The sequence below is a fragment of the Mustela erminea genome, chromosome 2, assembly GCF_009829155.1.
Source record: "Mustela erminea isolate mMusErm1 chromosome 2, mMusErm1.Pri, whole genome shotgun sequence".
Lineage (NCBI taxonomy): Eukaryota > Metazoa > Chordata > Mammalia > Carnivora > Mustelidae > Mustela > Mustela erminea.
Window position 1 is genome coordinate 19,018,515 of NC_045615.1, and position 27,830 is coordinate 19,046,344.

At 37.2% G+C, this 27,830-nt stretch overlaps 1 protein-coding gene across 7 annotated transcripts in view; it reads right to left on the reverse strand.

The window, feature by feature from the left end:
- OTUD4 (OTU deubiquitinase 4) overlaps nt 1-27,830 on the reverse strand; it is a 57,129-nt gene that overhangs the window by 22,530 nt on the left and 6,769 nt on the right. For 6 of the 7 annotated variants that reach the window (XM_032332399.1, XM_032332402.1, XM_032332398.1 and 3 more), the window contains exons 3-14: nt 25,867-25,917; nt 19,378-19,424; nt 18,602-18,674; nt 16,804-16,885; nt 15,062-15,194; nt 12,075-12,132; nt 11,290-11,407; nt 11,136-11,200; nt 8,215-8,312; nt 7,052-7,155; nt 6,752-6,938; nt 1,809-1,971 (exon numbers count right to left, since the gene is read on the reverse strand). In XM_032332399.1, the coding sequence (XP_032188290.1) occupies nt 1,809-1,971; nt 6,752-6,938; nt 7,052-7,155; nt 8,215-8,312; nt 11,136-11,200; nt 11,290-11,407; nt 12,075-12,132; nt 15,062-15,194; nt 16,804-16,885; nt 18,602-18,674; nt 19,378-19,424; nt 25,867-25,917 (1,179 nt within the window). The remainder of the gene's footprint in view (nt 1-1,808; nt 1,972-6,751; nt 6,939-7,051; nt 7,156-8,214; nt 8,313-11,135; nt 11,201-11,289; nt 11,408-12,074; nt 12,133-15,061; nt 15,195-16,803; nt 16,886-18,601; nt 18,675-19,377; nt 19,425-25,866; nt 25,918-27,830) is intronic. The other variant, XM_032332397.1, reaches the window with a different exon arrangement.

Here is a 27,830-nt window from a genome sequence, read left to right on the forward strand (position 1 = left end):
CTAAATTAGTAGAGTGACTTCTTCATAACCCTTCTTCAGGAAGCCACCCTGACTAAACCTTCACCTTCCAACTTATTACACTTGTGTTCTTTGCACCAAGGACAGCACACTTCACACAAATCTTCAAAAGCCCATTATAGGGCCAGACCTTTGTGATGGAAAAAATACCCAAAGTCAAATTAGCAGATACAGTGTACCAGGATTCTTCTCACTGAAATGCTGACCATCAGCAAACCCTTAAGCTCTGCATGAGATCTAACCTTCTAACTGGTAAAACAAAGGGACCAAGTCAGGTTTCTAAGTTAAACTATCTCTAAAAGTCCTTTCCTTCTCTAGCTCTCTCTGAGTTGCACACAGCTGAGAACAAGAACTCAGCCCTCTGTGACAGGAATTTGCTAGAAGACAGACCTAAGTCACTATCAAGTCCAAGACAGGTCTAAAAATGTTATGTGTGATAACCATCAAAAAATCTCAATTTATTCCCACATTACACTAGTGGTATTTTTACCATTCACTACCACTTTTACCATTCACATACACTAGTTACATTTTACAATAACAACAACAAAAGGACAAAAAGCTAGGATACAAGTGCAAATGATTCGTACTTTTTTATTATCTAAACATTACGTTATGGGAAAATAACATCTATCATATAGAGACAAATATACTTAGCATAATGCACATGGATTTGGGCACATCTTCCAATAATTCATAAGCTCCAACCTCTGTGGCCAGACTGAACTACTATTCCAGATCAGTGGTTTCAACTGAACATCTCACACCTCTAAAGGATTCCACAGAGGTAAGAGGTTAGAGAATTGAGTACATAGTGCTTTAATATTTTATACTGGTATACCTGGTAGCATTACATTTTGTTTAATCCACTGTTAAGAAAACGTGTCCACCACTCTGAATCACGTGGTACTTGGTACACTTACCAATATTTGAAAGATCGCAGGCACAGGGGCCCTCAGTGCCCCAAACTGAGTTAGTTACCTCATTTTACATGAGAATCGTTTTCCCTTGACTCCCCCCATAGAATTAAGAGACCCAAGGGTAGACACCATTTCTTTCATCAGAGAAGTATCCATCATAGCCTGCCATGTGACACACAGAGCAAGGGCAAAGCCACAGGATTACATGGATTACCACCTCTCACAGCAAACATCCTGAATGACAATTCTTTCTATATCTATGAACTGGGTCCTAGTGGGTTTAGTAAAGGACACTAAAAAGAGTTTCCTGATTTTATAGACGTATCCTGTTACTGAATATGAACCTCTACTGCATAACTTTAGCTAACAAAATATATGTATTTTTTTTGGCTCAAGAGAAAATACTAAACTAGTAAGCCAACCAATTTACTGGCCTCAACTCTGCCAACAAGTACTATCTTCAAACCTCATCGTCCTCATGAAAAACATGAAAATGAGGGGCAACTACATGATCTTTAAAGTACCTTTCAGTTTAAAAATTACCAGTCTAGGGATGCCTGGGTGGCTCAGTTGGTTAAGCTGTTGCCTTCGGCTCAGGTCATGATCCCAGGGTCCTGGGATCAAGTCCCGCATCAGGCTCCTTGCTCAGCGGGGAGCCTGCTTCTCTCTCTGCCTCTGCCTGCTGCTCTGCCTGCTTGTGTTCTCCCTCCCTCTCTCTCTCTCTCTCTCTCTCTGACAAATAAATAAATAAATAAAATCTTAAAAAAAAAAAAAAAATTACCAGTCTATCATTAGAAACTGTAGTTTAATATAAACACTATATTAAGGAAAGGTTTGTGAACAACATTCAAAATCTCTTCTTATACATACGGAAAGGGCTGGGAAGGCCTGTTCATCTCTGTTCTGAATCTCATAGAGTAAACGAGATTCTTCTATAGCTTGCTTCTCTCTGCGCTCTTCTGGGGAGAGGCCAAAATAGTTAGATTCTCGACTCGTGTGATCAAAATCCTCAGCTCTCTCACGATCAGGTTTTCTGTCAAATAAAACATTGTCGTCATGAAAAAAAAAAAGGCATAATGTATGGAGTACCTAAAATAAAAGAACTTTTTTTTTGCAATACAAATATTTGACTAATTTAGCTGCATTGTGACATTATAGAACTTTTGGTGGCCTAATACATGTTCAGTAAATGGAAGATCCTATAGCTTATGGCAACATGAGAGTCAATAGGGGAAGACAAGAAAAAAAGAAGAAAAGGAAAATATAACTCACTTTCAAGTGGTACAGAAGTAACTGAGATGTTTTTCCTTTTCATTAGAGCAGAAACTTAAGTACTATATATATTCTTTATGCCATAGTCCAATACTGTCATATAACTCACTTTCAAAAGAAAAGTTATTAGATTAGATCTCAAGAGCACTCTCATTTTCTGTATACTTCAGGGCAACATTCAAAGCAGACAGTGCTGCTTTTTGATGATACCGCCGAGAGAGATAGAAAGCTAGAAAGAATAAAAATTAAAATACGCCAGACTAGATAAGAACTGCAGATAAGTCTTCCATCATCATCTCAATATAATTTTGGTCTGAGAAGGATGACAAGAAATTCATGAATAGTTTACCAGCCTATACCAAAACCCTAATGCTTATATGGCTTGTAACTATCATAGGCAGTATGAATAATATTTCTATAATGTCTAACAGTTCCACAACAGCAGAAAATGAAAATCCAAACGTACAGGAAAAATACCTGGTCACAATACCAGACATGACATGGGGCCACCTAGGTGGCAGAGTCAGTTAAGCATCAGATTCTTGATTTCAGCTCAGGTCAAGAACTCAGGGCCATGAGATCAAGCCAGAGGCAGGCTCCAAGTTTAATGGGGAATCTGCCTGAGATTCTCTCCTCCCTCTGCCCCACCCCCCACAAAGCTAAATCAATAAGTCTTTTTAAAAATAAACAAACAAGTGAGGATACAGTGATACCATCTGATTTTTTTTTTTTAAACCTCCAAAATAAAGAATAGCCACTTCATGTCCTCATGTAGTCCCACTTAAAATCACACCCTAACTCCAACAGGGCAGATGTCAAGCCCAGTTGGGAAAAAAAAGGAGAGGAGCAAATCTGGACCCTCACAATCTTAGACCAGTCTTCCTCAGACCCCTGAGAGGATTTATCAAGTGCCAGGCATTCCTGGAAAGCTAACACTACCTCACCACCATCTCCCATCACCCCAACTGTCTACCTCACCCTAACCCATCAGACAGCAAGAACCAAATCTTTCCTATGTGCAGTCAGCTGGAGCAGAGACATTCAACAACAACATTACTCTTTCTCAGCACTTGTGCAGTGAAAGCATACATGACAATCCTGCACTGGTTACTGATATATTTTATTATCTCCAAAGACAGAGACCAATACCATTAAGAAATGAAAAAAAGTGAGAGGTAAAGTCATCAGACCCAACATTACAATACTTTTATTCTTTTTTTTTTAAGACTTTATTTACTTATTTGACAGAGATCACATGTAGGCAGAGAGGCAGGCAGAGAGAGGTGGGAAAGCAGGCCCCCTGCCAGGCAGAGAGCCTGATTCGGGGCTCGATCCCAGGACCCTGGGATCATGAACTGAGCCAAAGGCAGAGGCTTTAACCCACTGAGTCACCCAGGCACCCCAGTTCTTTTATTCTATAACTAAAAGATTTTAAAACTGATGTGTTAAATATAAGAAATAAAGTCAAGATAAAGTAGTGGGCTTAAATTAATTACACTATTAGCTATGAAATTCCGTACTTTAGATTTTTTTGAAACTCTTATTCCAAATATTTAGTCATTAGGAATCTCTAAATTTGTTTCCATATGCTAGTAAAATTCACTCTCACAACAACAGTGGAGAAGGCACACTTAACTGCAAATCCAAGTGGGTTCCCATGTTATCAATTACAATGTCAAAAATTCTTTGAAGCTTAGTGTCTATATATTATCCACTGCCTTCTGCTCTCCAGTGTTTTTATACATCCAGTATATAGCTAACACATAAAAAAGATCCTAGGAAGACAATGACATCTCACAACTGTCTGATTATTTTACCTATTCCTAGGAGACTGGCTACAACACCACAAAACACTTGCCATAAGTTGAGTTTGTGGTAAATAAAAGTATAAAATCAGCCCCTTCCTAGTCTATGTGTATTTTCTTTAGAGGATCTTTGTGTTCAAGGGGAAAAAAAAAAAAAATTTTTTTTAAAGATTCTTTATTTATTAGAGTGAGATCACAAGTAGGCAGAGAGCCAGGCAGAGAGAGAGAGGGAAGCAGGCTCCGTACTGAGCAGAGAGCCCGTGGGCTCAATCCCGGGACTTGGATCATGACCTGAGCCGAAGGCACAGGCTTAACCCACTGAGTCACCCAGGTGCCCCAAAATGTTTCTTTTTTAATCTATTAAAAAACTGAGAACTTGGGGTGCCTGGGTGGCTCAGTGGATTAAAGCCTCTGCCTTTGGCTCAGGTCATGATTCCAGAGTCCTGGGATAGAGCCCCACATCAGGCTCTCTGCTCAGCAGGGAGCCTGCTTCCCGCCCCCACCCCCTGCCTGCCTCTCTACCTACTTGTGATCTCTGTCAAATTAATAAATAAAATCTTAAAAAAAAAAAAAAAAAAGTGAATTTTATTTAAGGAAAATCTTAATTCTGCCCATGACCTTCGTATATCTACTTCATATTTTTAGGCTTCCAAAGTTAATATTCAAAATAAGTTAATGCTCTTAGGTCCTTTGCCTGCTTTAAAAAAGATGCCACCAGATGTTAGGGGAGTCTAATGTCCAAACAACAGACCTTAGCCACAAGCAGTTGATTAATGGCTCCAATTCTATCTTTTAGGAACGATAACCCACACGATCCCTCAATGTCCCTGCACACTGTTGCTGGGCATGCCAAGAAAGCACGGCCCTGACCACTCTTTACCCAGGCCAATTCTCAGGACTGTATTTGTTTCACTAACCGGGAATGAGGTAACATCTTTCTTCTGACTGATTTTTTTTTTTTTTTTTTTTTTTCTGACTGATTTTTAATCATTTATTCTTATTAGAACTTTTGAAAAGTTGGTTTGTGGATATATATGTAATTTTCATGCATATGTGAAGAATCCCAGGAGGGAAACACAAGAATCTGAGTACTGGATGCCTCTGCAGAAGGAAACTAGATTACTCGGAAAATTGGGATAGGAAGAATTATCAAAATAAATAAACTTCTCAAAGCTTTGGATTTTGAACACAAAATAATTTCCTATCCTTAATAGTTTGTTAAACTAAAAAGAAAAATGTAATGAACTTGAGGGTCCTGGTGTTTCTATGATTGAAGTGTACTTTCCAAAGAGATATATTCAAGTCCTAACCACTGGTACCTGTGCATATGACTTTAAGTTAAGACAAGATCATATTGGGGGAGGGTAGGCCCTAAACCCAATATGACTCCTCTATCTTTATTAGGAGAGAGAGACACAGGGAAAACACCATGTGATGATTGAGGCAGAGACCAGGGTGATGCACCCACAAGCCAGGGAACACCAAAGGAGAAACAGGAAACAGACTCGCCCCTAGAGCATTCAGAAAGAGTATATGGCCTTACTGCCAACTTGATTTCAGACTGCTAGCCTCCAGACCTGTTAAGAATAAATTTCTGCTGTTTAAAGCCAGAAGTCTGTGGTACCTTGCTAAAAAAGCCCCAGAAAACTAACACAGTATTTGGCATATGACAGCCTAGTATGCTACAACCCTGTCTTGAAGATCTTCATTGTATAAACGATCTTTACTGACACCTGGATGTGTCAGGCACCTGGATGGCTCAGTCAGTTAGGCTTAGGACTCCTGATTTTGGCTCAGGTCATGATCTCAGGGTCGTGAGATTAAGCCCTATATTCGGCTCCCCACTCAGAAGTTTGCTTGGTATTCTCTCCCTCTCCTTCTCCCCCTGCCCTTCCCCAACTCCCACACTCTCTCTCTAAAATAAATAAAAATTTAAAAAAAAGAAAGAAAGAAAGAAAGAAAGAAAAAGGTTAAGGACATACCCAAGAAAGGGGAATGCCCAAAAGCTGGAAATAAAGGAAATGAAGACCAGAGTTTGGCAAACACATAAGCTGATGCTACAGCTGCTCAGGCCCTTGGGGAGACGAAGCTTGGAATGGGAAAGGCAATGGTCACAGGGCTCCAGTGCCGAAGAGACATGGCTAAGTTTGCATGGAAAGGACAGCCTCAACTTAAGACACACCCTAAGGGCTATAAACTACTCCACAAAAAGATTAGGGAAAAAATAAAATCTACTATACAGGAAAATTATGATCCTGAAGTTCATCTGTCTTTGGATATTCAGTCAGATTGCTAATATGCATGATTACAGTAACTTATACACTCTGTAGCCCCATTCAATATTAGGCACATGTCACAAACAACCCAAACTTAGCAGAACAAAGGCAACGGACCATTTTGGTTAAGTTCCTATATAAAGGGAGCATTTAACAAATCACAAGCTACCAGAAAACTATTAAGTGCAAGAATAGACTTGGCTAGGATAAGGTCTCCCAGACCATTTGAAAAAATTACTCAAAACTAAAGATGCCTTACCCTAAAAATTACTTTGATTTAATGAGAATTATGCATTTAATTATAAAATACTAAAATCCTTACATGGTATTTATCAACAATACTTTTAATATTATACTACAGACAAATGAACAAAAAATTATAACTATTTGCATGCATGTACCATGGCAGATAAAAGAAATACTGCTCCATTTCTATTTCCTTTGCATTCAGGAAGGTTACCTTATGATCTGTGAAGGTGTCCTATTAAGATTTTTGTGCTCACTGGAGGGTTTCTGAGACTGTGACCCTGCAGAATGACTAGAGAATGCATGTTGTCTTACTCCCGAAGGATGCTGAAGTCGAGGAGGTAGTGCTGAGGGAGCTTTTATTGGCTTGCTTGGATTCTTTGGCCCTCTGTAATCCATGTCTGTGACAAAAAAGCCAAAAAAATCGCATAACTTTCCTATTTAAAAATAAACAAACAATCCCAAGTACCAACATCCCTCCCCCAAAGAAAGATTAATTTGATATAATCCTAACCAGAGTGGAAATTTTGTCCAGAAGTGGAAGGTTTTCTCATCTTCTTCCCTGATACGGTGTTCCAGCTTTCAGAGGGAGGTGGTTTGAAGTTCTTCGAGGAGTGTCTTCAAGAGAAAAACATTTATAAAAAAAAAGTATTCCTAGTAAGAGTATCTACTTAAGTATTCTGCATGAGGATTTTTAACTTACAAAAGAATTTAGTTTTAGTTCTTAAATTAAAATACAAAGCATTGTATAATTCTAATTCTAATTCCAGATATAATTCTAATCAAGTCAGACAACATAAATCAAAAGCATATTTTCTAACCTAAAAAAATGGAAGACTAAAAGACTTAAACACAATCTAAGGAAAATATTGGATAAAAAAGGAATGACTTTAATTCTGTTAGATGTGCTGATGGTACTACAGCTAAGGCAGGGAGGCGTCCATATTATGTTAGAGGCATACATAAGCAGCTAAGTGTCTATTAAATGATGTGTTGTCTGGCATTTGCTTTATTCAATTCCATACCCATTTTTTAAAAAGGGGGTTAAGGAGAACTGATTAGAAAAGGCTGTCAAACACAGTTAGCTGCTGCAACAGGGTGATGCTTACAGTGGGGTTACATGTACTATCAGTGGAGTTCAATGTACTATCTTTACATTTGCAAATGTTTGATATTTTCCCTAGTAAAGTTTAGGTGTGACTCACTACCCTTTTTTCTAACAAAGACAGCAGGAACTGAAACAAAAGGTGCTACAAAGACTGTGTAACAGCAAGTCAACCATAGTATTTTACTACCCTATGTGACAAACAAACATTTAGTGAAAATTAACTACATGCAATGTTGTACTAAGTGAAAATTAGAAATGAATATGGTCCCTGTCCTCCAATGTTCCCCACTTTACAGTTACAAAAGAGTCAATTTACCAAACTGCCTTTACAAAGAATGGCACATTTTAAACTGTAAGCAACAAAACAAGTTTTTAAAATGCATTAACACACAAAACACAAAATCTGAACTCAAACTGCTCTTTCAAGAGATCTAAATGAATTCATTTTCTACACAAAGGCAATACCTTTGATTAATTTACAAATACATAGGGTAATTTAGAAATCCTCATGATTACAATAGGCTAAATGGAAGAGACAGTAAATGCCTCAGTTGAAGAGCAGTACATACTTCTTTCCAAGTTCTTCGACCAAAACTGGTCCATTCTCTGAGTGATTCCCTGGAAAGTCTGCATTAGAAAATTTTCCACTGTGATCCAACCTAACCTGCTGAACAATTCCAGAAAGAAAAATCAGTCACCTGCTTCCTTTGCATTAATGATCACCTTTTAAATTTTTATCTTATTTTTAATTAAAGAGAAAAGGACTGTATACTGTTAAAAACAAAACCAAGCTCAAAATGGTATAACATACTTTTCTGACACCCCCAGACCTCTAGCATAAAAAAAAGCCTTTTTTTGTTCACACTTCCAAAATTTTATAAACCGTTTCTATAAGTAATTTACAGAGATGCAGGACCACAATCTATCAGGCTCCCAACAAGACAGGCAGCATGCCCCAGTTCCAAACAAAGGGTGCTAGCACTGCATACCGGGATTCTAGGCCCATCTTTTCTACTTACCAGCAATATGACCTTTGGCAAGTTACTTGTTTCATGCTTCAGTGTCCTCACATACAAAATAGAGCTAATAATAGTACCTACATCATAGGACTCATGGAGATGGAATGAGGAACATATGATATACAGAAAGGGCACTAACACACAGCAACCACTCTATAAATGAGAGAACCTCATATTATAATTACTATTATCTTTTCACTTTCTCAATTTTTTTTTAAAGATTTTATTTATTTATTTGACAGACAGAGATCACAAGTAGGCAGAGAGGCAGGCAGAGAGAGAGGAGGAAGCAGGCTCCCTGCTGAGCAGAGAGCACGATGTGGGGCTTGATCCCAGGACCCTGGGACCATGACCCGAGCCGAAAGCAGAGGCTTTAACCCACTGAGCCACCCAGGCGCCCCCACTTTCTCAATTTTTAAAATGAGTAACTGTGACCTTTTTTTTCCCCTAAAACTAGATCCATGACGTGTTCTCTAATACACAACTGTTACTACCCAACAGCAAACTGTGACAACAGTAAGACTTTAGGTTTCTTCCTAGAGTCAAAACAGTACTTAATGAACAGGGTACCTGCTGATCACTGCACATAAGCCCAAGGTACGCAGCACTCCTTCAAGTTAACTTCCTATTTCTAGATTTAGTCCTAAAGCTAAGGTTTCATTCTTCATTACTCACAAAAGGATAGTGAACCTTCCCTCCCTTCAACAGTCTAGCAATAAAACAGATCTTTCTGAAGTTAATCTGTGAAAAGTTTAAACTACATCTTAAATGCTTGAGTAAAATCACCTTTGAGTCACAGCAGTTTCTGTAATAAAATATCAATTAAATTTTACCCAAGTGAGATAATCTAGTAGGTATAGAAACCAAATACTTTAAAAAGGAAAAAATTAAAACAAGTATCTGCTTTACCATCTACTTTATCAAGAGCATCTACTTTACCAAAAGCACTGCAACCTCAAAGGAAACATACTTGACTTAAAATAACAAGCAAGTTTTAGTGATGCAGCGTAAGCAATCTTCTCTGTTAAGGGGGAGTGAGAAGGAGGGGGCCCTAATAAGCCCGAGATACACTTCTGTTTTTTTCCAAGTTTTCCAAATCACTGTAACGAAAGAGTCCAGAATTCTGTTCTGTGATTACAGCACATTTCTCACAATTCCGTAAGGAAGAACATAAATAAATCATATCCTCTTCTTCTTTCCTTTCAAATACCTCAGAATCAGAACACTTTTATTAAAAGTTCTTAAGATAGGCTATCATTGATGCTAATATAATCCTTATCAATCAGATACTTTCCACAAACCACTCTACCACACAGGAAACTGAGTGTTACCACAAGACAAGCAAAAATGTTTGTCAATGGCTATTTTAAAGTAATTTTTAAAAGGCAACACTTCTCAATGAAAACCATTTTTTGTGAAAATTATCTCCAAATAAAATTTTTATGTCCCTAGGTTATTTGTTTTGGAAACAGAGGACAATTTTTTCCATTAAAAAAAAAAAAAAACAGATGGGGCACCTGGGTGGCTTAGTGGGTTAAAGCCTCTGCCTTCAGCTCAGGTCATGACCTCAGGGTCCTGGGATCGAGTCCCGCATTGGGCTCTCTGCTCAGCGGGGAGCCTGCTTCCCTCTCTCTCTCTCTAACTGCTTCTCATCTCTGTCAAATAAATAAATAAAATCTTAAAAAAAAACAAAAAACAAAACAAAAAAACCACAGGGAACCTTAAAAATTATCCAGTTTCTCCAGCTTTGGAGTATCAACACTAGACTGGACAAGTCTTTGTTAGCAGTAAGAGGGGGTGTCCTGTGCACTGCAGGATGTTTAGCAGTATTCCTGGCCTCTACCCAGTGGATGTCAATAGCACCTCCCCGGCTGTGCTGTGACAACAAAAGTTGTCTGCACACACTGCCAAATAGGGAGTGAGGATTGCAAAATCACTCCAAGTTGAGAAGTGATCTAACCCAACTTTCCCCTTTAACAATCAGCTACTTAAATCCAGAGCAACAGTTTACTTAAAATGAATGGCACAACTCCCTTCATTACTATTCACTCTTTCTCAATCCAACAGAAAACCATTATGTACCCATCAAAATCTTCTAGGAGGACTCTCATAAAACAAACTGGCCTATAATGTCAAGTCTGAATCAATTTCAGCAATCTGCCAACTGTAATGAAAATACCTAAAAATCTACTATGTTATTGTTACTTCTTTCAAACAAGTTTTTCAAAGACTGACATTGTACTCAAAGATCACATGATAGGATGCCATGGCTTTTATATACATACAAATTTTGGTAATGTACTCTAATGGATCAAAAAACTAAACTTTCACAACTATTAAAATGCATATGTGATAAAATATATTCTGAAATCTCAAATTAACAACACATTCAAACTTGAACTGTCTTAATTCCTATTACAGTAAATTAAGATTGCAAGTAAAATTTTTTCTTCCTCTATATAATCACTTACTTGACATTTATCTCCAACTTCATACTGTAAGCCAGCAGCAATGGAATAATCACGTTTCTGTTGAGCTGTAAACAGTATGAGTATAAATATCAAGTTGACATAATTACTTTCAAGTGTCACAAAGCAAATTTATAGAAAATACAGATTAACTTACCTTGCTTAGACTTCAGCCAGATTTCATATTCCACATTTCTATAGACTGCTGGATTGAGTGACTTAAGAACCTTTCTAGACAAAGGGAGGCTAGGAGAGTTCCCATTGTTTTTCGGGTTCTAAACAAACAAAGTCAGGAAGTCCAATCAACACAGAACAGAAATGCTTTTAAAACATTTTTGTTGGGGGTGCCTGGGTGGCTCAGTGGGTTAAGCCCCTGCCTTCGACTCGGGTCATGATCCCGGGGTCCTGGGATCGAGTGCCGCATCACACTCTCTGCTCAGCAGGGAGCCTGCTTCCTCCTCTCTCTCTCTGCCTGCCTCTCTGCCTACTTGTGATCTCCCTCTGTCAAATAAATAAGTAAATAAATTAAAAAAAAAAAACAAAAAACATTTTTGTTTGAGATACGTGTAAGAGTAAAATCAAATGAAGAAGAAAACTTTAAAAATTAGGAAGTCAACAATAATTTTCTCAGAGTCAGATGATCCTGACTCCATTGAAAACGTACAAGTAAAGGGATGCCTGGGTGGCTCAGTGGGTTAAGCCTCTCCTTTGGCTCAGGTCATGATCTCAGGGTCCTGGGATCAAGTCCTGCATCTGGCTCTCTGCTCAGCAGGGGGCCTGCTTCCCCCACCCCCTCAGCCTGCCTCTCTGCCTACGTGTGATCTCTCTCTGTCAAATAAATAAAATCTTTAAAAAAAAAAAAAATGTACAAGTAAAAATTAAGACTAAATTAATGTGCTTTCTTAAGTGGAAGAACTAGTTAAAACCGTTAAAAAAAAATACCTGATCACTTGACAAAGCTTTAACTCCATTCACATCATTAGTAGTGGTAGTTTTACTCCTACAAAAGAAATATAACCATAATTAAAAGTACAAAAATAAAGATCTCCCGTCATAATTATGTTTCAAAAAGTCAAAGCTATATTCCAGTGGAGATCACATAAGATTTATTATAAGGATGTATTTATACAAACGCCCATACGCAGACACACACACACACATATGTATCCATATTAAGATATAGATCAAAAACTTTATGAGTAATCCTTTATGTAAGGCTCAATCATCAAAAACACAGAAATGAAAAGAACTATGAAATTTGGGTGGGTGGAAAAAAATTTATAAAACATTTAATGTAAACATTTTCTTTCAGTATATTGATGAGGCTCCATTAAACAAAATATTCCACAACAAGAGCGCAAACACAAACTAAGTCATCAGTATGCTAAAATGATGGTAAGTACTATCTACAGGGTAGGGTGGCATCCAGGTAGCCAGTTAGCAGAAGTGATAGCGCTGAGACATAGGCCTGAAATAACAAGTGAGATGAGGAGAGGACTTGCTAAGATGCCTTTTTGAATAAAGAATTAAAGGTGATGAGACAGCAAATCATATGGCTATTCAGTATTCCAGGCAGAGAGCAGCAAGTGGAAAGACCCTGGAGTGGCCAAGAGATTGGAAAAGTGGAAACACAGTGATGGCAGGACAAACAAGAGAAGAGACGGTACTGTAGTCTTCTGTCCTACAGTTCCCCCTTAATTAATCAATCTCAGTCTTCAGGACAATCTTCAAATCTGTGTCCTTAAATGTGGCAATATTTAAGAGACCGCAACCTACAGTCTAAATCACCCAGAATTCCCACCACTTCAGGACTGACCAATATGAAAGTAAAAAGAATCTAGGCACAAGAGTAGAGTGACATCCTCCTTATTACCCAAACTATGCCTAACTATCATACCATAATTATGTAGCATTCTTCCCTAACTAAAGCCTTAGCCTCCTTAGGCCAGACATGATACAAGTGAAGAGAAATGTTATTAATTCAACAAAAAGTTAATTTAAAAAATGCTTCAGGGACCTCTGGGTGGCTCAGTCGGTTAAGCATCTGCCTTAGGCTCAGGACATGATTCCAGGGTCCTAGGATCTAGCCCCACACCAGGCTCCCTCCTTGGCAGGGAGCCTGTTTTTCCCTCTGCCTGTGCTCCCCCTGCTTGTGTGCACACTCTCTCCCCCTTCCCTCTCTCTGACAAATAAATAAGACTTTAAAAAAAATAAGTAAATTAATTAAAATAAATTTAAGAATAAAAAAATTTTAAAAAGCTTCCATGTTGGGAAGCCTGGGTGGTGCAGGCAGTGGGGCAACTGTTAGGCTCCAGTTGTTATCTCAGGGTCATGAGATCAAGACCCTTGTCAAACTCTGTGCTCAGCGGGGAGTCTGCTTGAGATTCTTCCTCTCCCTCTGCCCTTTCCACTCGTGCACACCTCTGCGTGTGCTGTGGGTGCATGCTCTCTTGCTCTCAAGTAAATCAATCTTTGGAGGAAAAAAATGGCTTCCATGTTCCAAGGGCTACAAATTAGCAGTTTAGAAAGATTACACTTTACAATGAACACACCTTTCCTCATAAACTTCTCCAGCTTACTAGCCTTAACTTCATACCTATTTCATCAGTCAACTGCTATTCCAGACCCAACTATTGCTAAAATGATGAGCAGGGACCAAAGGGCATGTGCTCAAGTCCCTCCACACCATAATAGGTAATAAGCTGTAACAAGATAATCACTCGCTCTCTCAACTTCCTCTAAGCTCAATGACACATTCTAATCAGATAGGAGCCTAGATTAAATGATGGAGCAGAACTTCTGTTTAAAGTTAGTCTATCCTAGAATTAAATGTGCAATAGCAGATCCAGATTCTAACCTGACTCATCTCTCTCTTACAAAGAAATGGTAGTCAATCACTTTTTCAGTAAGGATCAGAAAAATGTAACTCAACAAATGCCTGGCATTTCTGATAAAAGGAGATATATTCAATAAAGAATTAGATATCCTAAGGTTTAATTTCATTTATTTCTCTAGTTTCACTATGGAACACCAAGTAGGCTTTCATACTCTCACACACTAGGAATAATGTAGTATTATCCTGACTAGGAATGGAACTGGGTAGAGCTCTTACAAAACACAGAGTAAAGGTTTTAACATTATTAATAAAAACTAAAAAATGTCAGACGCCGTATCTAGAAACTAGGCTATACATATTATACATTATTTATTTTAATTCTTACAAATTTTCCTCCGAGGAAATACTAATATATTCTAATTTTATATAGAATTGGGGCATGCTAGTAAACTTAAGTAAGTTGCCCCAAGTCTAGTCACTTTAGCAGGAAGCCGGGATTGAAACCAGATTTGGCTGTCCATGGCCCCAAGCTCTTAACCACTATCCTACATTATCCTGTGTGGAAAAGGCCTCAGGGATTCTAAGTTAAAAGATGTTTATTCACAATCCTAAACAGAGACATTACCCAGAACTGTTCTCATACTTGTACCCCAATTTGGGACTATTATTATATAAAAAGAAAAAGGAAGGCATTATCTGAGTAAGGAAACAATAAAAGTAAGTCACAGAAATAAAATGGTCATTTTTTCATCATTGGATATGTAAACAAATGACAGGTTAGCCTTAAAATTTTACAATACACACACACATATAGGCAGGACTAAGCCTATTATACACATATACTTGTAGATTCTACAGAAATAGAGCCTATCAACCAAAAACATCAACTTTCAAAAACAGTCCCGTAATAAAAATTAAATAAAAATCAGAGGCAGGCAAAAAGAATCTTGGACTACAGACTGCTATATTTTAGGTACACAATGAGGTATATAATACCTCAATATGTGAGGCAACTACATGCCTCACATTTCTTATTGAATTACTTCTTTACAGGGCACTATAAAGATATTTTAGGACTTAAATTCATTCTTACTTGCAACTGTCATCCTCTGAATCTGATATTTCGCTGTTGTTTTCATCAGCTACTTCAGAAGTGTCTAGTCCCATCAATATTTTACTAACATCAGTTTTAAATACCTTCTCATATAGCAATTCATAAAGGAGAGCTGCAATTAATAAGAGAAATGTTATGCAACATTAACTAATGTTATGTTTTAACACAAAATTGACAATGTCTATTGCCCAGGTTTCTAAAATCCTAACTAGGGCACTTGTGACATCTTCTGCTCAATAATACAATTTAATCGAAAAGTTATCTAGATAGAAAACAACTAGAATTTCTGTCTCTGTAATTAATTGGAAACCATTACATAAGCTACTGCCATTTTTAAAACACAAAAAGGTACCACAACCGTGAAACAAGTATGATAACAGTAAAGGCTAAACATGCATACAATTACTGCATTCCAGGCACTATGCATACCCTTTACATATGTTCATATTAAATTCCACGCACAGCAAAGTATTACTATTCTAACAGTACAGATGAGGAAACTTGAGAATTAAAAAGGTCACATAATCTGCCCAACCTTAAGAGATGTGGAAAGAAAACATTAAGAAACTTTAAGATTCCTAGAAGAGGACAGCTTTTCATAAGCGACTCCAAAAACAAATGTTTTAAAATGTATTCTGAGCACCCACTGAAAGAAGCATATTTAAGCAACTTTTCTGCTTTAAAAACAAAACAAAACAAAACCAAAAAACCTCTAGAAAACACAAAAATATAGGTTACCAAATACTCAAAAACACATTATAGATGGCATTTAGGACTCTGATTTAATTATACTGTAGCAATCTTTTTGAAACTAAAAATTCACCCACCCTCTAAATGAGTCCCCAAAGAGACCACCTTCTCACAGATCACCTTTCTGCCACCCCTGATAACATCTAAAACACAGGCATGAGAGAAGTATGGGTAAGGTCGGCTCCATGAGCTATCCTTCCCGAAGCTGAAATGTTTAGATTTTAACCAGCTAGAAGAGGAGGACACAGACTAGGATACAGACAGCTACACTTTTTTATTTTAAAACAGATCCATCAATTCTAAAAATTGCATTACCCATATCTTTACTGTCACCACTAGCTTAAGAACAAAGGAAAAAGCCCAGCACTGATGCTCTGTTTGAGTGATGTGCACTTCATCAGACAGATGATAAAGGAGAGTAAGGTAGAAAGGACTACTAAAGTGGTAATTCTCAACTGGGGAAGGAGAGGGGATTTTATCCTTCTAAGAAACACCCGGCAAAATTTGGAGAGCTTTTTACTTGTTGCAATGAAAAAAAGAGAGCTCTCTACATGGTACATGCCAGGGACGCTATACTTAATGTTCCATAATGCACAGAACAACTCCAAAGAATTATCTGGCCCAAAATGGCATTAGTGTCAAAGTTTAAGAAACCCTGTTCTAGTGTCAAAACAATCAAATGCTTGATTTGCTCATTTAGATTTTCAAGCTCTACACCAACAACTTTAAAAACACATACAAATGCTTATTACCAAAATGAATTACTGCAGAAAATAACTGTATTTACAAGTCAAATTCAAGTTACTAGCTCCATTTTTTCCTAGTCAAACAAGTTTTCATTACAGTATTAATACTTCTGCTAACCCAAGATTCTCTGCATATCTTTGTATGCAACAAAACAGACTTGTTTGCATTAGGAATGTATAGCTTAGGAATATAACTTCCTACACAAACACGACGGTGATACTCACACTGACACATTGCAGAGTTCTCTTTATACTTTATGGGATAGACAATATCATAATGATTTCCATTTGAAAAACACAGTAATACCTGAAAGAGAAAAATTAAAGACATCTTTCAGTCCTTCACTTAAGACACTTACAAGCAACTTTTACCTCCAACCTCTCTGAATTACTAATAAATAATATCCAAATAGAAAATGATTATTTTAGGGGCACCTGGGTGGCTCAGTTAAGCATCTGCCTTTGGCTCGGGTCATTATCTCAAGGTCCTGGAATGAACCCTGCACTGGACTCCCTGCTCAGTGGGAGTCTGCTTCTCCCTTTTCCTCTCCCCACCCTGGCTCATACTTTCTTCTCCCTTGCTCTCTCCCCGTCCCTCTATCTCTCCCCCACCCCTCTCTCTCTCCTTCTCTCTCTTGCACATACTCTCACAAATAAGATTTTTTAAAAAAATGATTATTTTAGGGGCACCTGGTGACTCAGTTGGTTAAGTGCCCAACTCTTGATTTCAGCCCAGATCTTGATCTCAGGGTGGTGAGTTCAAGCCCCACACTGGGCTCCATGCTAGGCATGGAGCTCACTTTAAAAAAAAAAAAAAAAAAAAAAAGATTACTTTAGAAGCAACCTAAAGCTTCAGTGTCGTCAACTATGGTATATCCAATGCTGAAATGTCATTAAATCAAAAAGTTCTCAATGATCTGGGGAAATGCTTACGGGATCACAAAAAATATACAGCATACATGAAAACAACAGAATTTCCACTACTTAAAAAAACAAGACAGTTAAAAGACCATAAAATACTAAATACTCCAAAACCTTATGAAGATGCTGACCTCTAAGAGGCACAATCAAAAGTAAATTTTTTTCTGCTGTTTCAGTTTTAAGTACTTTCTAAATAGTCAATTGCTTATGCAATGAGAAAGACACACTGATTTTGTTTGAATTATGGTGTATTCCAAAACCTGTACTGGACAGGCCAAATCCAGAGCCAAGCACTCTTTTTTTTTTTAAAGATTTTATTTATTTATTTGACAGACAGATCACAAGTAGGCAGAGAGGCAGGCAGAGAGAGAGAGGAGGAATCAGGCTCCCTGCTGAGCAGATAGCCCGATGTGGGGCTCAATCCCAGAATCCCAGGATGATAACCTGAGCTGAAGGCAGAGGCTTTAACCCACTGAGCCACCCAGGCGCCCCCAAAGTCCTTTTTATAAGGTAGTATTTCACTCAATTCCCCTCCTTCTTATCACCATTAGCATGATGACAAAACACTTCAACTTGGCCTGGATGATTCCAAAACAGCTAATTAAAATAAAGTTCTCTTATAACAATGAACCAACTGAGGGTTTTTGTTTTTTTTTTTTCTTTCTAGACTTTACGTAATTTTTCAGTTGTTTCCAGTTTGGGACTAGATAGTAACATCTCAGCCAGTAAATTATCTCTATAAGGAGAAATATATCACCATTACCCAAGTATTTTTGGATACAATGGCAGAACCTACTTTCACAAGTAATTTTACTACTTAATGTTTATAGTGATACAAAACAGTCTAGTTAATTATATACACTAGTATCTGAGGTTTTTTCCTCTAGTGTAATGTTCTGATAGTGTTCAACACTGAGATTTGTGGAAAAAAACAAATACAAAATATGACTCAATAATGATTAACAGGAAGTTTAAAAAAAATTATCATAACCCTCATACAAAAATATTTCAAAAGGTCACCTTAAAACTACAGCTTAGAAGGTCAAGGTGGCAAGTGGTTCTTTTACTTAAACCCTTCAGAAACACTTAGAAAAATTCTTACCTTCTCCGGAAAATTATTTTCAGTTACTTGTGAAGGAGAAACATTTGGTTCCCGGTAAATTATAAAATCTTTCCTGAAAATAAAATTGAGCAATTACTTCTGGGAAAATGTATTTCATGACTTAACCATTATTCGTTCATTCATTTATTCATTAAGAGCCTAATATGTGCCGAGCAATGTCCCAGGCGGTAGAGAGAGCAGTAAACAAAGACAGCAATACCATAACTTAATTGTAAAACATTGTAAACATCTGTATGAAAGTACCTTTTTAAAAAGTAGAACTTCAAATATAATTTGCATATATGTTAACTTCAGATATAATTCTAAGAAGAGACTTCAAATTTACAGAAATTGTGAAGATGAAATTTTATACAGACATTTCAAGAAGAAAAAATAAAGCAGTCACCTGTTCTTCTCCCAGACAAAAGTAATTAAATATAACATGGTGTTTTGCCTCTGTTCTAGTGGCCTTCTATCTGAAGCTACCATCCCTGAGAAAGCAGGAAATCATTCCTCTATCAAGTTGATAAGTAATATTGTTTACAGGCCTGGAAAAATGTCTGTATTGCTTCCCAAAGGTATTTTGAGAATTACAATTCTAAACGTTGACATATTTAACATCCAAACCTAACTGATTTAATTAAAAAAATCTTAGAAAAGATGCTTCACAATTAAGGCATAAAACTGCTTTGCTATTCTAACAATTTAGTAATGGAATGGAATATATACTAATTTCCCACTCACTTTTCGTTTCCTAATGTTACTACAGTGTTTACCTGTACATAAGAGAAAGGGCACTTATTTCCACTTGTCCAACCCATTCCTGTATTAAAGAAAAAAAGTTGGCACTTAAGTTTTCATATTTCATAATACATATACCTCTATAGAATACCTTAACACATACCTTTATGACTATACCTCATGAGCTAGAAAAAGCTCATTATTATTAATATATTATGTATTATATATAATTATGTATATGTACTTTATGTATAATATCTGTATAATTATGTATATTGTTTATATTTTGTACTATATATAATGTAATATATTAGTATTATTAAAACATTTATATAAAACAGACATTAATATGTAACTAAAAATCGAGGGGTGCCTGGGTGGCTCAGTGGGTTAAAGCCTCTGCCTTCGGCTCAGGTCATGATCCCAGGGTCCTGGGATCGAGCCCCACATCAGGCTCTCTGCTCAGCGGGGAGCCTGCTTCCTCCTCTCTCTTCTCTCTGCCTGCCTCTCTACCTACTTGTGATCTGTCAAATAAATAAATAAAATCTTAAAAAAAAAAAAATCAACTTAAATAATTAGCCCAAGTCTCTGTTGTAAAAATCCTTAGTAACACAGGGTGAAATGATAGTTCCTATTGCTATGGAAAGACCACGGAGTGGTATCTCTAAGTGGAGAACCTGCTGAAGGCAAGGACTCTGATCTCTAACCAAGAACCCAGGACATAGCTTGGAACATTTACATGCCCAGAAAATGAGATATGAGTAGGAGAATGCAGGTATTAGAAAAGATAAAAAAGGAGTAGGACTCTTATTTTCAGGGTGATTGAAAGTACAAAGAGATCAGTGTCCTAGCAATCTTTCTGAAATGAGATAGAAATTCTACAGTCCTAAAGGAGTCACTTTATGTCTTTAAGCCTATTAGAGGAAATGGCCAGTATATATCAAAATTTTAAATATCCATACATACTCTTTCACCCGGCAATTCAAATTCTGTAAACCTATCCTCAACAAGTTATTTCATATGTCCACACAAGTATACAAAAACAAGGATGTTCACTGTAGCTATCTGTAATAGTTTAAAGAAAAATTTTTAAAAGAAAGTCTGGATATTCCAGTAATAGGAAAGGAGTAACCAAATAATTTATGGTTCATCCACACCATGTATGGAACACCACACAATCATCTAAAGAATGAGGTATACCTATATGAACTGACTTGGAAAGATGAGACTATCAAGTATAAGAAGTCAGTCAGTCATGGGGCGCCTGGGTGGCTCAGTCACTTAAGCATCCAACTCGACCTCATGATCTCAGCATCACGAGATCGAGCCCCAGGTCAGGCTCCATGCTCAGCGTGGAGCCGGCTTGAGATTCTCTCTCCCTCTCCCTCTGCTCCTCTCCCTGCTCATTCACACAGGCATGCTGTTTTACTTGCCCTCTAAAATGAATTAATTAAATCTTAAAACAAAAACAAAAATACCTTATTGGGTAAAAGAAACAAAAAGTTATGTTCAGTGTATGTATGTGCAGGTGTATGAGAACTAGAAAGATACATCCTAAACCGACAGTGGAGACGGGAATTCAAGATCAGGGAAAAAGAAGGATTTTCCCTCTTCAGTTTTTTTTTTTTAAAGACTATTTATTTAATTGACACAGAGAGAGAGACAGTGTGAGAGAGAACATAAGCAGGCGAGTGGGAGAGGGAGAAGCAGGCTTCCTGCCTAGCAGGGAGCTTGATGTGGGGCTCGATCCCAGGACCCCGGGGTCTGACTTGAGCTGAAGGCAGACACTTAACCACCCAGGTGCCCCTTCACTCTTCATTCTGTATTACATCTTTTTCCATAAGAATGCATTCCTATGCTACTTGTGAAATTAGTAAAGACTTAATACCAAGACTAACAAAAATGAGCTATGGTAAGTCAATGTTGCCACTTTTTCCTTTAAAGAAATTTGAGATAAGGAAAAGATTTTAAACAACGTGTATCTCAGACAAGGATAATCCTTCCTTCCCTAAGAAGATTTTTCATTTTAATAGTTCTTAAAAGTTGGCTCTGGTTTTCAAAATGAAATGCGTACCATATATTAAAATAGATTTCTTAAAATAGGCCTCAGCCTAACAATCATGGCTTCTAACAAAGTGCTACAAGTGACATACCGGTGTAGAAGATATCCTTCACTCAAACCAGTTTGCTTAAATCACAAACATAAGCTACATCTACTTCATGCAAAAGATGTTAAATCACTTTTAAAAAATGGAAAATTATTCTACTCGTTTCAACAAAATACTCTCTCTCAAATAATGTACCACTTTATAAGCCCTTAACCCTGAGAATAAATTCTGTTGTAGTCTGGTTAAGTAAACAATGGCTATCATAATACCTTGTCTTCTTTAACCAGGGTCAATTTTAAATTATAAAAAATACCTATGTTCTACCATTGTCTTCCACCTTAAGGCTATAATCTTATTTACTTATTGCTTCTTAAGATGCTTAATATACTTCTTTATTTTGGGTGACAGTTAAGCATTTCTGCAAAATCTGTTTAAACTAATGAACTATATAAAAAAAGTGTAATTTAAATGTTTTTCAACGGTCACTAAAAATAAACTTTTGTTACTAAGGATGCTATCAAGAAAATGAAAAGATAAAGTAACAAGTTGGAAGAAAGTATCTGAAAATTACATATCAATACAGAACTTATATCCAGTATAAAGCACTCTAACTATTCAATAAAACTAGCAACATAACAAAAGATGGGCAAAATCTATGAACAGACATTTCACCAACAAAGATATATGGATGGCAAACAAGAACATGAAAGGATGTTCAACATTAGAGAAATAAATACAAGTTAAGATCACCATGACATGCCACTACACAACCACTAGAAAAGTTACAATTTCAAAACTGACAAGATTGAATGTTAACAAAGACCAAGAGCAGTTGGAATTTTCATGTATTGCCAATGAGAAAGCAAAACACAGAGCCATTTTGAAAGTCTGGCAGTTTCTCATTAAGTTAAACATACATTTACCATATGACAGAGAAATTCCACTCCTAAGTGTTAATCCAAGAGAAAAGAAAACATATGCCCACACGAACACTTATTGGCAAATATTCTTAGCAGCTTTAATCATAAAACGGTCTCAAGCTAGAAAGAACCCAAATATTCATGAAATGATAAATGGACAAGCAAACTGCTACATCTGTATAATAAGCTCATCAACAAAAAGGAACAAACCACTGATAAACCCAACAACAACATGGATGGATCTCCAAGTGTTTCCATTAAGCTAAGTAAAAGAAGCCAGATACGTAAGACTACAAACTGTATCATTCCATTTATGTAGTCTAAAAAAGACAAAACTTAAAGAGCAATGGTTGCCAACAGCCAGAAGGGGGAAAAGGGATTAAGAGCAAAAGAGCGCAGGGAACTTTGTGAAGTGATGGAAACGTCCCTGTGTGTTTGTAGTGGTGGTTATGCAACTGTATACATCTGTCAAATCTCATCAAATTATACACTTAAAATAGGTGAATTTTAGGTGTAAAAACACTCTGATTTTTACTATGTGTCAATTTTACCTCCATAAAGCTGACAAAAATATATTCCTGCAAAAAGTTTGAGGCATTTTTCAAAATGCTCCACTGGCATTTTAAGTAAAAAATAAAGATGCTTTCTCTGAGAACTAGGAAAAACATAAGAGTTTATCTATCAACTATCTCTCTTCTCATTTCATACATTCCATATATCAGGGAAAAAGAAAAACGAAAAAAGACATATCTGTTGCTAATAAAGAAGCACAGGGGTGCCTGGGTGGCTCAGTCAGTTAAGCGTCTGACTTAGGCTCAGATCATGATCTCAGGGTCTTGGGATGGAGCCCCCCCATAGTTGGGCTCCATGCATAGCAGGGAGTGTGTTTTTCCCTCTCCCTCTGCCCTTCCTCTTGCCCACGCACGTGCACGCACACACTTTCTCTAATTAAAAAAAAAAGAAGAAGAAGAAGAAGCACGAACTACTATTCAGAAGGTACCTGAAACATCTGGAGAAGAAATCTGATTAGATTTTGGGGGGGGGGGGGCAAGGTGTCATAAAAATAAAAAAGCTGGCTGGCCAGCCAGCCCCCTGGGAAGGAGACCCCATATCCCGGAACACGCTCAAAACCGCAGCAACTTCCCTTCTTCCTCCTGTAGATGCCCAAATCAGTGTCAGTCTGGTTCACACTACTTCATTTCCTCCCTCTTTCCCTTTTCTCTCCATTCCCACCATGCCCACCCTTTCTGAGAAATTCATAGCTTGACAGCCTGAACTGCTACACAAAAATTACTATAAACAACATTGTGGGATTTTCCTCAATTAAAAAGTTAATGAACAGGGGGCACCTAGCTGGCTCAGTCAGTAGGGCATGTGACTCTTGATCTCTAAGTAATGAGTTCAAGCCCCATGTTGGCCGTAGAACTTACTTTAAAAAAAAAAAAAAGTGGGGGGGGGTTAATAAACAGACTTTGTTGCTTCCTTTATTTTCCATAATGGAACAAAAATCACCAGAAGGAGGGTTGCTGGGGAGAAGGGGATCGAGAAAGGGTGGTGGGGTTATGGACATTGGAGAGGGTATATGCTATGGTGAGTGAAGTATGTAAACCTGGCGAGTCACAGACGTGTACCCCTGGGGCTAATAATACATTATATGTTTATAAAAAAAATTAAAAAAAATTTTTTTAAATCACCAAGAATATTAATAAAGTTAACATTCTGGTATTTATCTTTCCAGTATGTTACATAGAATGCAATGTGAATTTAACATTCAGTTCAGCACCCCAAACTAAAGGTAACTATGAAAATCCCCAAAGCAATAAAAATATACAATCCTCGTCATCAAAGAGGCTTTAAGGTAAGGGGGGGGGGGGCGCTACAGGAAAATGGTATCTGTGACCATGATATGTGGGCAAAACTCCGTACTGAAATGACTGAAATAAAAATGGAATCAGGAGTGGATTTAGCGAAAAGACCTTCAGAGATGTCTGCCTCCAGAACTGGAGTAACACAATACTCCTTTTTTTTTTAACACTGCACATAATGTGCACATTTTTCCATGTATTAAACTTTTTTTTTTTTAAACCATGCAACGGGTCTTCCCACCTCGAGTCTCTTCCACTTTCAAACTATCTCTGCCCGATATTCTTTTATCCGTCTATTCAGATAGCCAACAAGGAAGCCAAGCACTATTCTTGATTCCCAGCAGTGACATAACTCACTTCTTGCCTCAAAAAAGTTGAAAGGTTTCCCAATACCACATTCTCAGGTCCTAGGCATAGACTTTAATTCATGTCTGGAATAGTGGAATTTACAACCACCTTAAGTAATTCTGACGCAGACAGTCAATGGCTGACACTCTTCAAATGCTAGCCTAAAGATAAGCTCCATACTGAGCCTAGCAGTGAAGACTCTTCCATGACCAGTCCCACAGCCTGCCCTGACTGAACACAAACTGAACTGCTTTCTGAATCTGCCTTGCTCACAATTTTCCCTACCTAGAAAGACCATTCACGCTAGGCATTTCTCATTCAGAATCTATTCAGACTTCAAATGCCAACCTACTATCTCTTCTTTTGCCTGCCTAGGTAAAAATATAATTGTGAATGCCTATAGCATCATTATCTAGACTTATGACATGTGCTTTCTCAGCTGTATTAGGTATTTTTCCATACTACAGGGCAACTCCTGAGAACAGTACCCAAACCCCAGTTACCTCTGCATCCCCAGAGTGCCTGTCTATTCTTGGCACTCAACAAGGACTTCAATTAGTTTCAGAGAATCAAATGGAGACACCAATTGTTAATCAAATAAACTGCTCCTAAGTTACTATTTCTCTTCCTCCCGACCCGACTCCTCTTCTTAGGTTCTTCCTTGGCTAATGTCATTGTAAACTCAACAGAAATTACCTCTAGGGATGACAGAACATTCTTCAAGGTGTTCTGTGCGGCATTTCATGATTTTGGATTTTTACAGAGAGAGTATTAGTTTTTCAAACAGGAAAAAAACAAAAATTCTTTTAACTTCAACATGACTGAGAAAAGTAAGGCAGTGGGACTTGGGAAGTGCCATCGTTTTCCTCTCAAGAGTCTCTCTTCTCAAGCTGATCATGGGAAATGGAACCTCCATAAAAGAACCTACCATCCCAGAGGCCTAAAGAAGCAATCAAACCTTGCACTCTGTCCACCAAGACCAATATCCATACCAATACAGAATCCCGAAAATCATCACCACTGTTATTGTAGGTCTTTTATGCTATATTCAGATGCCATTTTGACAAAGATTAAAAATCTTACTCTGTCCTTACTGAGGCAACATCTTAAACACAGCTCCAACTGTCTTCCAATTAAATGCTACATAAAATGTGCAACTAAGAAATGTTTATGAAAAAAACTACTTGCTGTAACCCCTCCATACACTACATCACATTTTAATGAATGCTGATTACTTCAATACATAATAAATAGAAAAAATATATTACAGAATCACTGCATACCTGTGGATTTTCCAAACGTTTTAAATACTCTTCAAATGACCCTTCTATAAACTGCAAAAAAAAAAAAAAAAAAAAAAAATCTATTAGAAATGTATCAAAACAAAAAATCTTTTCACAGTGAATTACCAAGTTTTTACATGAACCTTGGATACATCAGTAATAGTAATACATGTAAACAACCTAATTATTAAAATACATAAAAATCATTAAGTGAAGATTATAAACAGACAAAAGAATTTTAAAAAGGAAACATTTCAGAAAAGATTTCCTGGACAGGATGTGGACAGGCACAATGTGGCGTGAAAAGGCAATGAAAGCTACGTTGAGAAGATAGAAGCCAACCAGCCAACAGAAACAGGACAACTGGTTGGGGAGAACAGAGTAAGAGAGGAACTCACTCAACTGGACACCTGTTTAGAGAGGGCCGTGGGCCCAGGAAAGACTTGCAAACTGAGGGAGAAGGCAATTCAAGGTCACTGTCGGTGACATGAACAGACAAATATAAGAAACAAGCACTTAAGAGGAGTATTTTGTAATGGCCAATGCAGAGACAATATACTAACTAAGAAATATTAATTTACTATTACACATATGAATAATGTCTCTTAGGTCACACTAAAAACAAATGAGAACTAATAATGCAAGATACTGTGGAGAACCAACAAGATTTTTCTACCACAGCTTGCTTCACAGTTTAACTCAAAAAGTTTATTCAAGCTATGTGATTTCTGTTAGCCATCACACTAATTTAACTGAAAAAAAAATCTCTAAAAGACACTCATCTGGAACACCAAATTCTAGTTAAAGTATAGTCCCAGTTAACTTAGCAAACTGATATACATAAAAACATTAAAGTACATGTTCCAGTCTATAAAAATCTTTTAAACATCCATGGCTTTTTTTTTGAGATTGATTCTTTTCTAGATCATATGCTGTCAAATTTCCAAAAAGTATCTTAAGTTTCAACACATCCTTATAATAAAACAGCCATATATTTTAAATATCCCACCAACACAATTCTGTATGAGGTGATTATTTATACTTTTGGGGGAAAAAACCCCACAGAACCATTTAAAGTTGGAAGAGACCTATGTAGTGTTCTGATACAAGCCTGCATCCAATCTGAGATTCTCCTCTCTAATCAGTTAGAAAGTGTCTGACTAAACACTGTCAGTAAACAAAGCACACACCCTCACCCTCCTTCCCATGACAGTCTTTTCCAGTTTTGGCCAATAAGAATTCTTTAAAGGTGCTTAGTATAAATTATAAAAAGAAAGTGAAACTTTTCCCCTTGGAACTTTCAACCTCTGATCATACCTCTTAAAAATGTTGAGGGCTAAATAAATATAAGCAAAGAACTTAAACAATGCCTGGCACAGAGGAAGTGCTCAACTAATGACAGCAATTTCCATTACTGTCAACAGTGTTTTACTCTGTGGGACCAATAATAATGATTAATCACTTGTAATTTCTTTAAAATATGTAAAAAGCACTCCACTCACCTCACCCCTCCCCCTTTTATACTATACCCTAATACTCTCTCTTATCTATCCTCCACATCACCAGTTTCCTTTTTGTAAAACAAGTTCTCAAATCTCCTGATCAAGTGGGTTGACTCTCCTTCCTGGAATATATTACTGCCTTTCTTATAACATGGCACCCAGAATACATCTAGAATGTCACCAGTAGTACCATTTGGCTTGAATACAGGAACACCAACCAAAAAGCACAACCAAATTAAGAACTGTTTACCTATTAAGTTTTAGAATTGAGATATTTGCAAGGTGTCAGTGGTTTTTTGGCAGTCAAAGGGGAAAAGTATCATTAAAAGTCCAATGGCCTAATTCTAGGTCATAAAACCAGTACTAGTAAATCCTATAAAGCTTTCAATGTAAAAAGAAAACAGGCCACTCTAGCATCTTATTTCACAGCCTACTACATACTACTCAGAAAATTACAGTAAG